This window comes from Nilaparvata lugens, chromosome 10 (genome assembly GCF_014356525.2).
Source record: "Nilaparvata lugens isolate BPH chromosome 10, ASM1435652v1, whole genome shotgun sequence".
Taxonomy (NCBI): domain Eukaryota; kingdom Metazoa; phylum Arthropoda; class Insecta; order Hemiptera; family Delphacidae; genus Nilaparvata; species Nilaparvata lugens.
The window spans coordinates 12,805,844-12,822,406 of NC_052513.1; the positions used below are offsets into that span (position 1 = coordinate 12,805,844).

General features: G+C 36.1%; 1 protein-coding gene across 1 annotated transcript in view; it reads right to left on the minus strand.

Moving 5' to 3' along the window:
* Positions 1–16,563, minus strand: part of LOC111052168 — a 389,458-nt gene that overhangs the window by 101,821 nt on the left and 271,074 nt on the right. The window contains exons 83-91 of the mRNA XM_039436353.1: positions 16,184–16,495; positions 15,002–15,331; positions 14,674–14,775; positions 14,082–14,291; positions 13,029–13,346; positions 12,018–12,341; positions 10,360–10,677; positions 9,122–9,427; positions 1,971–2,294 (exon numbers count right to left, since the gene is read on the minus strand). Of these exons, the coding sequence (XP_039292287.1) occupies positions 1,971–2,294; positions 9,122–9,427; positions 10,360–10,677; positions 12,018–12,341; positions 13,029–13,346; positions 14,082–14,291; positions 14,674–14,775; positions 15,002–15,331; positions 16,184–16,495 (2,544 nt within the window). The remainder of the gene's footprint in view (positions 1–1,970; positions 2,295–9,121; positions 9,428–10,359; positions 10,678–12,017; positions 12,342–13,028; positions 13,347–14,081; positions 14,292–14,673; positions 14,776–15,001; positions 15,332–16,183; positions 16,496–16,563) is intronic.

Consider the following 16,563-nt stretch of genomic DNA (forward strand, 5'->3'; position numbering starts at 1 on the left):
AATATGAATGATAATCAATTCAAGAAGTAATGAGATAATCGAATCTTGAATATGGATTAAAAAAGGAGGCTGATTGAAGGAATATAATGAGTTTCAGAAATTGATTAGAAATGAATAATAAAGAGAGATAGAAACTATTCAAATGTAGGTAACCTTCAGAGTATAAAATAGATAGGAACTAAACGTGAATGTACAGAATTATAATATATGTAGAAACTTTTGATGATGAATAATTATCTTCTTAGCCTAATAAAGTAAAATAGTTAGGGTAAGGAACTTTCAAAGAATAATATAGGTAGAGGAACAGATCAGTCTTACAATAGGAATCACAATATTTTACGAGAGTATAGCCAACATATCTAATCAAAATATAATTAGAAATATTCTTAAAGTAAAGAACGAATTTTGCTTTGGTGTTTCATAAAAAGAAGACTAGAGAACAGGAAATATGTTGAACCAAAACAACTCAAAAAGAGAATGCATCACACTGATCCTCACAAATATAAATTTGCGGATCAATATAAATTTTGGGGAAACTATATGTTATAAGCAAATAAGATTGTTAGTACTCTAGCGTAGAACTTAAATAAGCAAATTTCTGCAATAAAAGTAAAGTTTCCTAAACTTTTAAAATAAATTTTTCGTTTTTATAAATTAGTTACGTTATGATATTTTACGTTATTTGTGTTATTAAAAGAGCTATCTTGGAAAATCATGAGAGATAAACAGACTGATAAACTGCAAAATAAACAAAACTTCAAACGAAATGTTTCTTGCTAAATATATGAATAATCATGACTTTTATCTACTAGTCTTCCTCTCCCCGTCATATCACAATCTAAAAGTATAAAATTAAGAAAATTCTTCAAAGAAAAGACAAAATGGAAATCGAGAAGAGTAAGAAAGAAACGTAAAGATAAGTTGACTAGTTGTCTAGATTTAAGAATAAGAAATAGAATAGATTTTTAAATTTCATTCAATAATATTGCAGAGAAACTGTCGTTATTCTACACAAGAAAAAGTGAAAATTGTTTCATGAATATTTCCTGCTAAACTATCATTTGAAAATAAGGTGAGAAAAAACTATTTGAAATAAATAGAGCTGAATTCCCAAGTAAAAATGATACTGGACTATCTGAATAATTATTTAAAATATTGAATCAGGTAAAGAAAAATATCTTAATAAACTTTATGTCAACCATATAATTAATCTTGAAGCTGAACCATTATTAAATATGATGCTAATCATCAAATACCAAAGGATTATTCAAATAGAGAATTTGTACTGGTTTCACAAAACTTCATCTCAAGATATCAATTTCTATGAACGTTGATCTTAATAAAATATAATATTCATATGATCAGATATCAAAAGCGTTCTGAATAGAAAGAATGGAGTTAATCTGGTTACATAAAATTTTATTCAAAGTATCTAATCTATATGAAAGCAGAATTGTAATAAAATATAATAGCATATCCTAATCTAACTATTCAAGCATAAGCTGAATCGTTATGCTGGTTATATAATATTTACTCGAATAATTAATATGAAAGCTGAATATTGAAATAGAATATAATATCCTGATATAAAACTGTTCAAGTATAAGTAGAATAGTTATGCTGGTTGGAGAAAATCTATCTCAACTGATTCCTAGGAAAGCTGAATATTGAAATAGAATATAACATCCTGATCTAAAACTATTCAAGTATAAGCTGAATCGTTAAGCTGGTTAAATAAAATTTACTCAACTAATTTCTATGAAAGCTGAATATTGAAATAGAATATAATATCTTGATCTAAAATTATTAAAGTATAAGCTGATTCGTTATAAGCTGTTCTAATTATTATGGGGGTGGTGGGGGGCGTTTGCATCAGTAGAGCTGCTGAAGAGACTCGTCGTCGACAGATCAGTCGGTCAGCTCCAACATGCCATGCAGCAAGCTATGTAAGGAGTGTCGTTTCGGCCTACCTTGTTGCAGACTGCACCCGGTGAAGGGGTCGCCCTGGTAGCCGGGGTTGCAGGAGCAGGAAGGCGTGTGGTTGATGACGTTGCACTGGGCGTTGGCGCCACAGGAGCCGGGACACGGGTCGCGACACCGCTGGTTGATGCAGGCCTGGTTGGAGGGGCATTCGGGGTTGATGGTGCACTCGGGTCGGCAGGTTGGTGGTGTTCCGATGTAGTTCGGCAGACACGAGCAGGCTGGACTTTCGCCTCGCACCTGGCACTCGGCGTTCGGGCCGCATGGCGATGGCTGGCACGGGTTCACCGATGCTACTGGCTCAGGTGGGGCAGCTGTGGATCAAGACAAATTATTATTCAAGTTGTTGAACGTTCTATTTATCATGTTCTAACATTTGTATATGTGATTGTAAATATATTCTCATGATTCAATTTGATAAGAGACTTGACTTTTAATTAACATTGCCAATTGCACATATTGATTGTTGAAATTTTCCACCTTATCATGCTTTATTCAGTAGTGTATTCCATCCAACACATTGATCTAAGCGAGGAAGTTGCACATTTTGATTGTTGAATTTTCCACCTTATCATGCTTTATTCAGAAGTGTATTCCATCCAACACATTAATCTATGCAAGGAAAAATAAAATATTTTGAAATAATATAAAATTAGAGTTGTGATTTTCTAGTGAGGGATATCTGAGGGAAAATGAAGGTTTTTATTTGATTCAGTTAGGTGTCATCCGTAAGACTTTACTGTACTTGATTGGACTAACAACTTCACGTACCGGTATTTGAATAAGACTTATAGGATTACATTTTTTGAATATTCATGGAATGAGAAGAATTTAAATTATTACAGCCACTTGTTTACTGCAATAACGATGGACTACTTGTGATTACTTGTAGTTTTTGTGGTAACACTAGTATTAATCTCTCTTTCAATAGCTCCAGTAAACTTCATGTAAACTGTATGAAACTAGAAAAAGAAATCAGTTAATACTCTATTAAACTAGAAATCAAACTTGAGTAAACTTCATGTAAACTCCAGAAAACAGTTTACTCCATAGTAGGCAGTATACTGGAGATAACTAAAGTAAACTGTTCATGAGAGTTTAATAATAAAAAATTAACTGAAACAATTTCAAAAAAAAATATATATATATAGTAACTGTGACAAAAATTAATTTGTCTGCAATTCTGGCTGAAGAACAGTTGAATACTAACTTGAATTATAGTTTGATTGTACTGATAGAAATTGAATTAACGATTTTTACCAATTAATTTATCATTTCTAGGCTTTATTCATAACTAAATGAAATAATTGTGCATTTATAGTTTCACTCACCAGGTATCGGATAACATTGACGGAAGGGGTCACCGGTGTTTCCAGCGGCACAGCTGCAGATGGGGTTGTGGTTGACGACCTGGCAGAGGGCGTTGAGGCCGCAGGTGCCGGGACAGGGGTCCTTGCACTTGTTGTTGAGACAGGCGAGGGTGAGCCCACACTCGGCGCTGAGCACACACTCGGGTCGGCAGGTGGGCGGATTGCCGATGTTGCCAGGCAGACACGAGCATACGGCAACACTGTTAGCCACTCGGCACTGGCTGTTGGGTCCGCAAGGCGATGGGCTGCATGGGTCTCTGGGTGCAGCTGACAATCAACAAATACAGTCATGAGAGATACTGACATTAAAATAGCTTGGATGGATTTGTCTTTATAGATATGGATTTTATATGCTGGAATTATTGCTTCTGATTTCAAACTCAGTATTAAAACTGGTGAAGAACTAAAACAATTAAAGGAAAACATAAAATACCGTAGTGATCATATTATTATAATAGTAAAACATATTATTAAAGAGAGTTCAGTTCAATGCTCTACAACTCTATGATCAGCATGTATTTTTTCGATGCATTGTTGGATATAACAGAGAGTTATAATGGTCTCATAGAGCAGAAAATTAAGAAAAAAAAACTTTTTTCAAATACTCAAACCATCAAAAGCTAATATTTCGAAAACTATGAAATATAAAACAAACTGAAGGAATCTTATTTGAGCTTCAATTTGTATTGAGCAATCCTTGTTATATTTTTTCAAAAATATAAGTGAATACGCAAAATCAACTTTAAACCACCCATATCTCATTAGCATAAGAGATGAAATTCAGAACTTTTGATATGTTTACCACTTCACTAGACTAGTCAAAACAGAGCTTAAATTTCAAAAATTGTGTTCCAAACGTTTCCTCCTATAACTTTTCGTTGACTGGACTATTTATATATATATATATTATATATATATATATCTTTATATTACAATGCAATGTTATGTGAATGATGAATAAAAAATATGATAATAATGCTTCTATGACTGGACACTGGAGTAATAATATGGAGAAGTGCCTATTTTCAATAAATGACTTGTTCTCGAGTTTGGAATCCAGCATATAATCATATTTTTTTTGTAATGGTATTAAAAAATTGAATTATTGGGCAATAAACATTGAATTTTATCATAACTGAAACTCACCAGGCACAGCCTGCACAGGCCTGCAGGCGACGAACGGATCACCCTCGGTGCCCTGTGGACAGGTGCAGGTGGGAATGTGGTTGATGACGTCACACTGTGCGGCCTGGCCGCAGGTGCCGGGACATGGGTCGACGCAGCGCTGGTTGCTGCAAGCACGGTTGCGCGCACAATCGCTGTTCATCGTGCACTCTGGCCGGCAGCCTGTGTACGGGTCACCAAAGTAGTTGGCAAGACAAGTGCACGTGCCCACGTTGCATTGTGCGTTCGCGCCGCACGGCGACGGGTTGCATGGGTCAACGGCAAGTGGAGGTGGTTTTTCTGCAAACGGACACAAGCAATCAGCGACACGGTTTACAAACAAAAATTTCCCTTTCACATGAAAAATTATGAATGATAGAAATAACAGTATGAGTTTGATAATTAATATAATAGTTCCCATGTCTTGATTCCCCCCAGTGGTAGAGGATATTATAAAACAGTCATGGATTAAGGCTGTGCAAAGGCTAAAAATAAACTTTCTACTGGTGATATTTTTCAAAGTTTTTCGATTTGTATATTATCAAGCTATCAAAATGAAAATGTTTTCTCAGGAAAACATTTTTTCCGATAATTACTTTTTGAGATATACGCGCCTAAAGTTTAAATTTTTGGGACAGAACATTTCAAATTCGGTAAGAGATAAATCCATGAGATTTAGAGGATAAAATCTTCATGGTATTGTTGATTGAAATTGAAATGTTCTGTCCCAAAAATTTATACTTTAGGCGCTTATATCTCAAAAAGTAATGATCAGAAAAAATGTTTTCCTGAGAACACTTTTTTATTTTGATAGCTCGATAATATACAAATCGAAAAACTTTGAGAAATATCACCATTAGGAATTCTATTATTTGCCTTTGCACAGCCTTAAAAGAGCGACACAGTTAGAAGAAAATCAACAAACGAAATAATAAATGGTGAAAAGCAGTAGCCTATTGAATAACGAATTCAAATAAACACTTATAATGTGGTATTAGGTACTGTTTACTGCCTTAAAAGGAATATTTTCCAAGTTTTTTGTGCCTTTTTTTCTAAGTTCCTGTCATGACTCTCTTGAGAGTGAGTCACCAAAAATCTATTGGGATTATGGTTTTATTCTAGAGAAATTTGTGAATTTTTTTGTTTATTTCTCTTTCAATCATTGTCATGGTTTGCCTATTATTAAGTGACCTACTGATACTTCTAAACTAATAATATTTGTGGATATCAATACCTTTGGTTTTTATTCATATCAAATCAGATTTATTGCCTTAAAAAATATGTTTACAATTGAATACAGATTACAAAATGTAATATTTTAGAATAAGAGCTATTTGCATGAATTTATTCTCTTTCCAAAAATGCACTAAACTAAAGCACATACATATAAATACAGGAACTGCTAATTTATTTAATTAGAAATAATGACATCAAACATTATACCATTTGCAAATAATATAATCAATTATAGCATAAGAGATTATAATCATGAAATAGAGATTTAAAACAGTAACTATGGTCTATAATTATTAGGTATGCTCTTTTAAGTACAGTTCATTAATAATTCCATTCTGAACTCACTATTGTGCTGATTATCAACAGTACTAGTTCTAATTGACTACTTCCGAACGTGTAATTCCTGAAAGCCAACTCACCAACAATGGGCGAACATTGTGTGAACGGATCGCCAGTATTGCCAGGACTGCAGGTGCAGATGGGAATGTGGTTCTGAACGCGGCACTCGGCATTGAGGCCACAGGAGCCCGGACACGGGTCGCGACACTTCTCGGTGATGCAGGCCTGCGTGGACGGGCAGTCGGTGTTGACGGCACACTCCGGCCGACAGTTCGGTGGCGAACCGATGTAGTTAGGTCGGCACGAACAGGACGGCGAACTGCCCGCCACTCGGCACTCGGCGTTTGGTCCGCACGGTGATGGTATGCACGGGTTCACCGGTGCTACTGGCTCCGGTGGAGCTTCTGCAAAACGAGAAAGGCTTGTAAAAAATCAAAGCAACTTCTAGTTTCGTGGCATCATACTACAATCTTATTGGAATAAAATAAAATTTTATCTCCATAACATGCATACTACAATTTAATTATGTATATTTAGATTTAGACAATTTAAAATAATAACAAGATCAAAGGTACAACTTTCTCGAAAATATATAGGAGTAGAACTATTCATGTGAATGGTAAAACCTATACCTAATGGTAATAAATGTGAAAAAACTTGTGGTAGAGTTATGTAGAATGGAATCGAATGTGATGATATAGAATTATATAGAATGAAATTTAAAAAATATAATATAAATAGAACAATAATAGAAAGAGTAATAAAGAATAGAATGATTGTCCTCAGTTTTTGACGACAATAAAGTCAATTTTTTGAGGAGATATCATGTGGTGAATATAACAATTCATCATCCTGTATGCTGTCCTAGAATGTTCTTGAAATGATTGAAACGTAAATGTAATAACTACAATAAATAAAGCGACTATAATAATATTGTTGTAACAAATTATAGAAAAATAATAAACGTGTAATTTGAAAGGGGTTTGGTTGAAAAGCATTTGTTTATAAAGTACGTCTTCTTTTTGATAATGGAGAATTTGTATGTTCGTATTAGAAGGTTCCATTGGTGATTGTTTGCGATGACTTACGAGGAATCGGTGTGCATCTAGCGAACGGATCGCCAGTGAAGCCGGGCGGACAACTGCAGATTGGATTGTGGTTGATGACCTGGCAGCGGGCGCCGAGGCCGCAGGTACCGGGACACGGGTCCTGACACTTGAACTTGTAGCAGGCCTGGTTAGTGGGGCATTCGTTGTTGACAACACATTCGGGTCGGCAGTTGGGCGGGGAGCCGATGTAGTCCTGTGCGCATGAGCACACCGCTTGCCCATTCACGGCTCGGCATTGGCTGTTGGGCCCACATGGTGAGGGGCTGCATGGGTTCGTGATGGTTGGTTGGGTCGTTACTACAAAGAGAAAAATTTGATTAAGTCCTTAAATAAATACAAAGTTGTTGTCGTATAAGATGTTATTATAACAATAATTCGAAAACTGCATAAGAGTTTTGCAGGTGCAAGGGCGAAAAAAATTACGGAAAACTGAGTGGGTGTTGTATTTACAGTGATGTGATTGTTGTATAAATGAGAAAAATGAATACCAAGACAAAAAGTAAGATTTTATCAAATTCACAGTGTAATAAGTAAAACATAATTCAAACGAGCAGAAACCCCAAGAAATAAATGTAAATATCCAGTTTTGTTGTTTTAAATACCGACATGAAGTCAATAAGTTACTGACACCGACAGTGATTTTCAAGACAGGTGAAAATTAGTGCCTGACAAATTAGTTGGTAAGAATTTAGGAGACATCTTTTCAATTCTCAGTTGAAAGTTGAACTCATCACTTGACTCAAAGCAACATTCATTTTGTTCACATTGTTCCTAACCTCCACAGAAATCTGTCTCATGTAATCATTCATTTTGTTTACAATCTTCCTAACTTTTGATGTAGTAATCTGATCCATAGAAACATTTGATTTGTTTACTGTTTTCCTAACCTTCAATGTAGCAATAGTACTTTCTTGATAGTTGACTTTCAATGAAGACAACTCCCTACCTACTTCTTTACTCAATTCTACACTTTCACTATGGTTGACTTTTTCAACAACAGTAACTAGGCCTACATTGTCAGAAACTTGAATGAGCTGATCTTGTATCTTAACACTACTATTATCATGCTTCAATTTGTTTTCATCTTTCAATGTTTCATGTGCATCTTTCAATAGAAGGTTTATACTAACCTGCTCTAGTCTTATGCTAGTACATTCTTGCTTCATATCATCAAACCTAGCACTTTGATCTTGTTTAAAATTATCAAACACTTGTGTTAAGGCAGCTATTAACTCATCATCATTTTTAATATTTTTCATATTGTATGCCATTTTGCTAGTCTGCACAGATAATATATTCATTAGGACTTGATCTCTCTTGAACCGATTTCCCACTCAGCAACAAACCATTCACAATTCATCAAGATATCTATCCTACCAATAATTTTTTATAACCAGGGATATATTTTGTAGTTTGGGTCCCACACCAGGGCGTACCATTTGCCGTGCTACCAATTTTTCCTTAAACGGTTGGATTAGCAAATAACACCTATCACCTAAGGAAAGTTGTCGGCTCCAATAAAATAGATTCTTGATAAACTGTGAATGGATCTATTGCCTATGAATGAGAAATCAGTTAATACTCTATTAAACTAGAAATCAAACTTGAGTAAACTTCATGTAAACTCCAGAAAACAGTTTACTCCATAGTAGGCAGTATACTGGAGATAACTAAAGTAAACTGTTCATGAGAGTTTAATAATAAAAAATTAACTGAAACAATTTCAAAAAAAAATATATATAGTAACTGTGACAAAAATTAATTTGTCTGCAATTCTGGCTGAAGAACAGTTGAATACTAACTTGAATTATAGTTTGATTGTACTGATAGAAATTGAATTAACGATTTTTACCAATTAATTTATCATTTCTAGGCTTTATTCATAACTAAATGAAATAATCGTGCATTTGCAGTTTCACTCACCAGGTATCGGGTAACATTGACGGAAGGGATCGCCGGTGTTTCCAGCGGCACAGCTGCAGATGGGGTTGTGATTGACGACCTGGCAGAGGGCGTTGAGGCCGCAGGTGCCGGGACAGGGGTCCTTGCACTTGTTGTTGAGACAGGCGAGGGTGAGCCCACACTCGGCGCTGAGCACACACTCGGGTCGGCAGGTGGGCGGATTGCCGATGTTGCCAGGCAGACACGAGCATACGGCAACACTGTTAGCCACTCGGCACTGGCTGTTGGGTCCGCAAGGCGATGGGCTGCATGGGTCTCTGGGTGCAGCTGACAATCAACAAATACAGTCATCAGAGATACTGACATTAAAATAGCTTGGATGGATTTGTCTATATAAATATGGATGATCACAGTATTTTGTATGCTGGAATTATTGCTTCTGATTTCAAACTCAGTATTAAAACTGGTGAAGAACTAAAACAATTAAAGGAAAACATAAAATACCGTAGTGATCATATTATTATAATAGTAAAACATATTATTAAAGAGAGTTCAGTTCAATGCTCTACAACCCTATGATCAGCATGTATTTTTTCGATGCATTGTTGGATATAACAGAGAGTTATAATGGTCTCATAGAGCAGAAAATTAAGAAAAAAAAACTTTTTTCAAATACTCAAACCATCAAAAGCTAATATTTCGAAAACTATGAAATATAAAACAAACTGAAGGAATCTTATTTGAGCTTCAATTTGTATTGAGCAATCCTTGTTATATTTTTTCCAAAAATATAAGTGAATACGCAAAATCAACTTTAAACCACCCATATCTCATTAGCATAAGAGATGAAATTCAGAACTTTTGATATGTTTACCACTTCACTAGACTAGTCAAAACAGAGCTTAAATTTCAAAAATGTGTTCCAAACGTTTCCTCCTATAACTTTTCGTTGACTGGACTATATATATATATATATATATATATATATATATATATATTATATATATATATATATATATATATATATATATATATCTTTATATTATAATGCAATGTTATGTGAATGATGAATAAAAAATATGATAATAGTGCTTCTATGACTGGACACTGGAGTAATAGTAAGGAGAAATGCCTATTTTCAATAAATGACTTGTTCTCGAGTTTGGAATCAAGCATGTAATCATATATTTTTTGTAATGATATTATAAAATTGAATTATTGGGCAATAAACATTGAATTTTATCATAACTGAAACTCACCAGGCACAGCCTGCACAGGCCTGCAGGCGACGAACGGATCACCCTCGGTGCCCTGTGGACAGGTGCAGGTGGGAATGTGGTTGATGACGTCACACTGTGCGGCCTGGCCGCAGGTGCCGGGACATGGGTCGACGCAGCGCTGGTTGCTGCAAGCACGGTTGCGCGCACAATCGCTGTTCATCGTGCACTCTGGCCGGCAGCCTGTGTACGGGTCACCAAAGTAGTTGGCAAGACAAGTGCACGTGCCCACGTTGCATTGTGCGTTCGCGCCGCACGGCGACGGGTTGCATGGGTCAACGGCAAGTGGAGGTGGTTTTTCTGCAAACGGACACAAGCAATCAGCGACACGGTTTACAAACAAAAATTTCCCTTTCACATGAAAAATTATGAATGATAGAAAATAACAGTATGAGTTTGATAATTAATATAATAGTTCCCATGTCTTGATTCCCCCCAGTGGTAGAGGATATTATGAAACAGTCATGGATTAAGGCTGTGCAAAGGCTAAAAATAAACTTTCTACTGGTGATATTTTTCAAAGTTTTTCGATTTGTATATTATCAAGCTATCAAAATGAAAATGTTTTCTCAGGAAAACATTTTTTCCGATAATTACTTTTTGAGATATACGCGCCTAAAGTTTAAATTTTTGGGACAGAACATTTCAAATTCGGTAAGAGATAAATCCATGAGATTTAGAGGATAAAATCTTCATGGTATTGTTGATTGAAATTGAAATGTTCTGTCCCAAAAATTTATACTTTAGGCGCTTATATCTCAAAAAGTAATGATCAGAAAAAATGTTTTCCTGAGAACACTTTTTTATTTTGATAGCTCGATAATATACAAATCGAAAAACTTTGAGAAATATCACCATTAGGAATTCTATTATTTGCCTTTGCACAGCCTTAAAAGAGCGACACAGTTAGAAGAAAATCAACAAACGAAATAATAAATGGTGAAAAGCAGTAGCCTATTGAATAACGAATTCAAATAAACACTTATAATGTGGTATTAGGTACTGTTTACTGCCTTAAAGGAATATTTTCCAAGTTTTTTGTGCCTTTTTTTCTAAGTTCCTGTCATGACTCTCTTGAGAGTGAGTCACCAAAAATCTATTGGGATTATGGTTTTATTCTAGAGAAATTTGTGAATTTTTTTGTTTATTTCTCTTTCAATCATTGTCATGGTTTGCCTATTATTAAGTGACCTACTGATACTTCTAAACTAATAATATTTGTGGATATCAATACCTTTGGTTTTTATTCATATCAAATCAGATTTATTGCCTTAAAAATATGTTTACAATTGAATACAGATTACAAAATGTAATATTTTAGAATAAGAGCTATTTGCATGAATTTATTCTCTTTCCAAAAATGCACTAAACTAAAGCACATACATATGAATACAGGAACTGCTAATTTATTTAATTAGAAATAATGACATCAAACATTATACCATTTGCGAATAATATAATCAATTATAGCATAAGAGATTATAATCATGAAATAGAGATTTAAAACAGTAACTATGGTCTATAATTATTAGGTAAGCTCTTTTAATAATTCCATTCTGAACTCACTATTGTGCTGATTATCAACAGTACTAGTTCTAATTGACTACTTCCGAACGTGTAATTCCTGAAAGCCAACTCACCAACAATGGGCGAACATTGTGTGAACGGATCGCCAGTATTGCCAGGACTGCAGGTGCAGATGGGAATGTGGTTCTGAACGCGGCACTCGGCATTGAGGCCACAGGAGCCCGGACACGGGTCGCGACACTTCTCGGTGATGCAGGCCTGCGTGGACGGGCAGTCGGTGTTGACGGCACACTCCGGCCGACAGTTCGGTGGCGAACCGATGTAGTTAGGTCGGCACGAACAGGACGGCGAACTGCCCGCCACTCGGCACTCGGCGTTTGGTCCGCACGGTGATGGTATGCACGGGTTCACCGGTGCTACTGGCTCCGGTGGAGCTTCTGCAAAACGAGAAAGGCTTGTAGAAAATCAAAGCAACTTCTAGTTTCGTGGCATCATACTACAATCTTATTGGAATAAAATCAAATTTTATCTCCATAACATGCATAATACAATTTAATTATGTATATTTAGATTTAGACAATTTAAAATAATAACAAGATCAAAGGTACAACTTTTTCAAAAATATATAGGAGTAGAACTATTCATGTGAATGGTAAAACCTATACCTAATGGTAATAAATGTGAAAAAACTTGTGGTAGAGTTATGTAGAATGGAATCGAATGTGATGATATAGAATTATATAGAATGAAATTTAAAAAATAAAATATCAATAGAACAATAATAGAAAGAGTAATAAAGAATAGAATGATTGTCCTCAGTTTTTGACGACAATAAAGTCAATTTTTTGAGGAGATATCATGTGGTGAATATAAACAATTCATCCATCCTGTATGCTGTCCTAGAATGTTCTTGAAATGATTGAAACGTAAATGTAATAACTACAATAAATAAAAGCGACTATAATAATATTGCTGTAACAAATTATAGAAAAATAATAAACGAGTAATTTGAAAGGGGTTTGGTTGAAAAGCATCTGTTTATAAAGTACGTCTTCTTTATGATACTGGAGAATTAATTTGTTCGAATAAGAAGGTTCCATTGATGATTGTTTGCGATGACTTACGAGGAATCGGTGTGCATCTAGCGAACGGATCGCCAGTGAAGCCGGGCGGACAACTGCAGATGGGATTGTGGTTGATGACCTGGCAGCGGGCGCCGAGGCCGCAGGTACCGGGACACGGGTCCTGACACTTGAACTTGTAGCAGGCCTGGTTAGTGGGGCATTCGTTGTTGACAACACATTCGGGTCGGCAGTTGGGCGGGGAGCCGATGTAGTCCTGTGCGCATGAGCAGACCGCTTGCCCGTTCACGGCTCGGCATTGGCTGTTGGGCCCACATGGTGAGGGGCTGCATGGGTTCGTGATGGTTGGTTGGGTCGTTACTACAAAGAGAAAAATTTGATTAAGTCCTTAAATAAATACAAAGTTGTTGTCGTATAAGATGTTATTATAACAATAATTCGAAAACTGCATAAGAGTTTTGCAGGTGCAAGGGCGAAAAAAATTACGGAAAACTGAGTGGGTGTTGTATTTACAGTGATGTGATTGTTGTATAAATGAGAAAAAATGAATACCAAGACAAAAAGTAAGATTTTATCAAATTCACAGTGTAATAAGTAAAACATAATTCAAACGAGCAGAAACCCCAAGAAATAAATGTAAATATCCAGTTTTGTTGTTTTAAATACCGACATGAAGTCAATAAGTTACTGACACCGACAGTGATTTTCAAGACAGGTGAAAATTAGTGCCTGACAAATTAGTTGGTAAGAATTTAGGAGATTTGAAACTTCGAACGAGTTTAAACTTTACTTTGAACGAAAGTAAACTTTAATTGTTCAATGGGCTTCTCTTGAGATTGCATTAATAGTAATGAATAAGTAGCCTTGTCATTTAGGTAGCCCCAGATAGCCCAATACTATTTACCCCAATACACTGGTAACGGAAAATACTGAAGAAATCACGAAACTTCATAGATGAAATATTCATTTTTTGTTAAAAATACAAAACAAGTAAAAGAATTGGATGTATAATAAGAGGTGATTTTTATAATATATTGGATCAACAATGAAAATTGTAATTAGCTTTAAAAATTTAGATTTATATGGTTGACTTACCTGGAGGTGGAAGTCTACAAGCGGAGAAGGGATCGCCGACATAGCCTTGCACACAGGTGCAGGTTGGAATGTGGTTGATGACCGAACACTGTGCGAACTGGCCACATACGCCAGGGCAGGGGTCCTGGCACTTGTTACGAACACACGCTCTGTCTGTCGGACAATCCGAGCTCAGTACACACTCCGGACGACAGCCCTCGTATGGATTACCTGATAACATATAATTGGATACATAGTTGAAATAGTAGATTGTACAATCAATCAATCAATCATTTATTTCTTCCAAAACATAGATAGTAGTAATCTACATGGAATTAGTTTATAGCATTTCCTGTGAGAAAATCGAAATTTACATGATTCAATGAGTAAATAAAATGACATGGGTGATTTTTATAGTAAATAAAATCACTTTAATATAGAGGAATTTTAAATCTCTGTATCTAGTGTAAATTAAAAAAAATAGATTGTCTCAAGATTCTACAATAATTTTTCTTCAATATGACTGAAGACATCATATATATAAGATTAATGATTCAGTCATATTCATTTTGATAAAATCAGATATTTGTTCTTTTAAAAAAAGGAATTTTACCTTGATAATCAGCAATACAACTGCAAGCACCGGCTCCATTTCTTTCTTTACATTCAGCATTAGCTCCACATGGCGATGGCTGGCATGGGTTGATTACTTCCGCTGAAACAGAAGATATTACTTTCTTTAATTTCATCTTACAATTTGATAATTAATTTGTTTAATTAGAATATCTAATTCCAATTTTGGAACCAAAAGTAAACGAGAAATAATGAATATACATTATTTTTGGTCACATTAGTTGATGTCTATTATATTATAATGTTTGTATGATCAATTACTCTGTTTTAGCAAGATTACTCTTATAGTGTTTGTGAAGAGCACTCACGCTGTGGCATCGGCATACACTGGACGAAAGCGTTGCCGACAAAACCGGTGATACAGGTGCAGGTGACCGCATGACTGATGACGTTGCACTGGGCGTTGACACCACATGAGCCAGGGCAGGGGTCCTGGCACTTGTTGTTGATGCAGGCCTGACTGGTGGGGCAGTCGGGGTTGATGACGCACTCGGGTCGGCAGTTGGGGGGCGAGCCAATGTAGCCGGGCAGGCACGAGCAGGATGGTGTGTCACCCGCCGCTCGGCACTCGGCGTTCGGACCACATGGCGACGGAGCACAAGGGTCTTTCGGTGCTGCTAGAGGCGGAGCTTGTGTTGCTGCAACAGAATAAAGACCAATTGAGATGATGAACGATATTGCAAGATATTGACTTGAAGAAGGAGGATGATGAGATGATGAGGTGATGGATGATGGAGAAGATGAAAAGGATTAGGAAGATGAGGATGTCTGAAATGGAGAACAAGGAGGAGGATGATGAAAATAAGATAATAATATATACAAAAATAATTATGATTTTTAATAATAATATTTGGAAAAAAACAGTGGAATGTATTGAATGGTTTGAAAATGCTCATTTCGTATTTGAGTAATGATAATAATTTATATTGTCAATTTTTCATTTATTTTCTACTCTAGCTTTCACGTTTGATATAATTCACTGTGATATTTATTATAGGCTATTACTCTGTATTCTCCATTGAACCTTCTCTCATATGTATTACTATATATTGTATAAAAAAAATCCTATTGCACTTTATTTGAAAGTGATATGTTGAGTATTCACTTTGAATCGTTGATGTTGTATTGATTGTACTAATTGATACAATGTCACTCTCCGATGAAAAATGTGCGCCATGATAAACTCAATTTATTAAGCTTTTAAACGTTTTCACACTTGAAGTTTATGCAAAGAATATTTTTATTCACCTTATTAAACATTTACTGACGATTTCGATGTATTGTTGAAGAGGAAATAAAAATGAATAGAAGTGGAAGAACAAGAAACTCTCGAATCGACACTGGAAACACAAGATAAAACTTATGATTCTTATTACTTTGATAAACAGTTGGCTATTTCAACTGTGAGATAGTCTTATTTACATTAAGCGTCAATCTGCAAAACCGTAGAAACTAATTCGAAAAAACAAATCAATTAAATAAACACTTACGAGGAATATCATAGCAGCTCCTGAACGGATCGCCAGTCTGTCCGACACGGCAACTGCAGATGGGACTGTGGTTGATGACCTCGCAGCGAGCGTTGAGGCCGCACGAGCCGAGACAGGGGTCGGTGCACTTCTGGTTGACGCAGGCACGCGTCTGCGGACACTCGGCCGACACTATGCACTCGGGCCGACAGCCGGGCGGACTGCCACTGTAACCCGCCAGGCACGAGCAGACGGCGTGCTGGTCCGAGGCACGGCACTGCGAGTTCGGGCCGCATGGCGACGGCGAGCAGGGGTCTTGTGGTACTATTGGCACTGCAATCACATGAAAAACAACAATTGTAATATGTGGCAAACACACAGAGCAGCGCCAATACACCTTC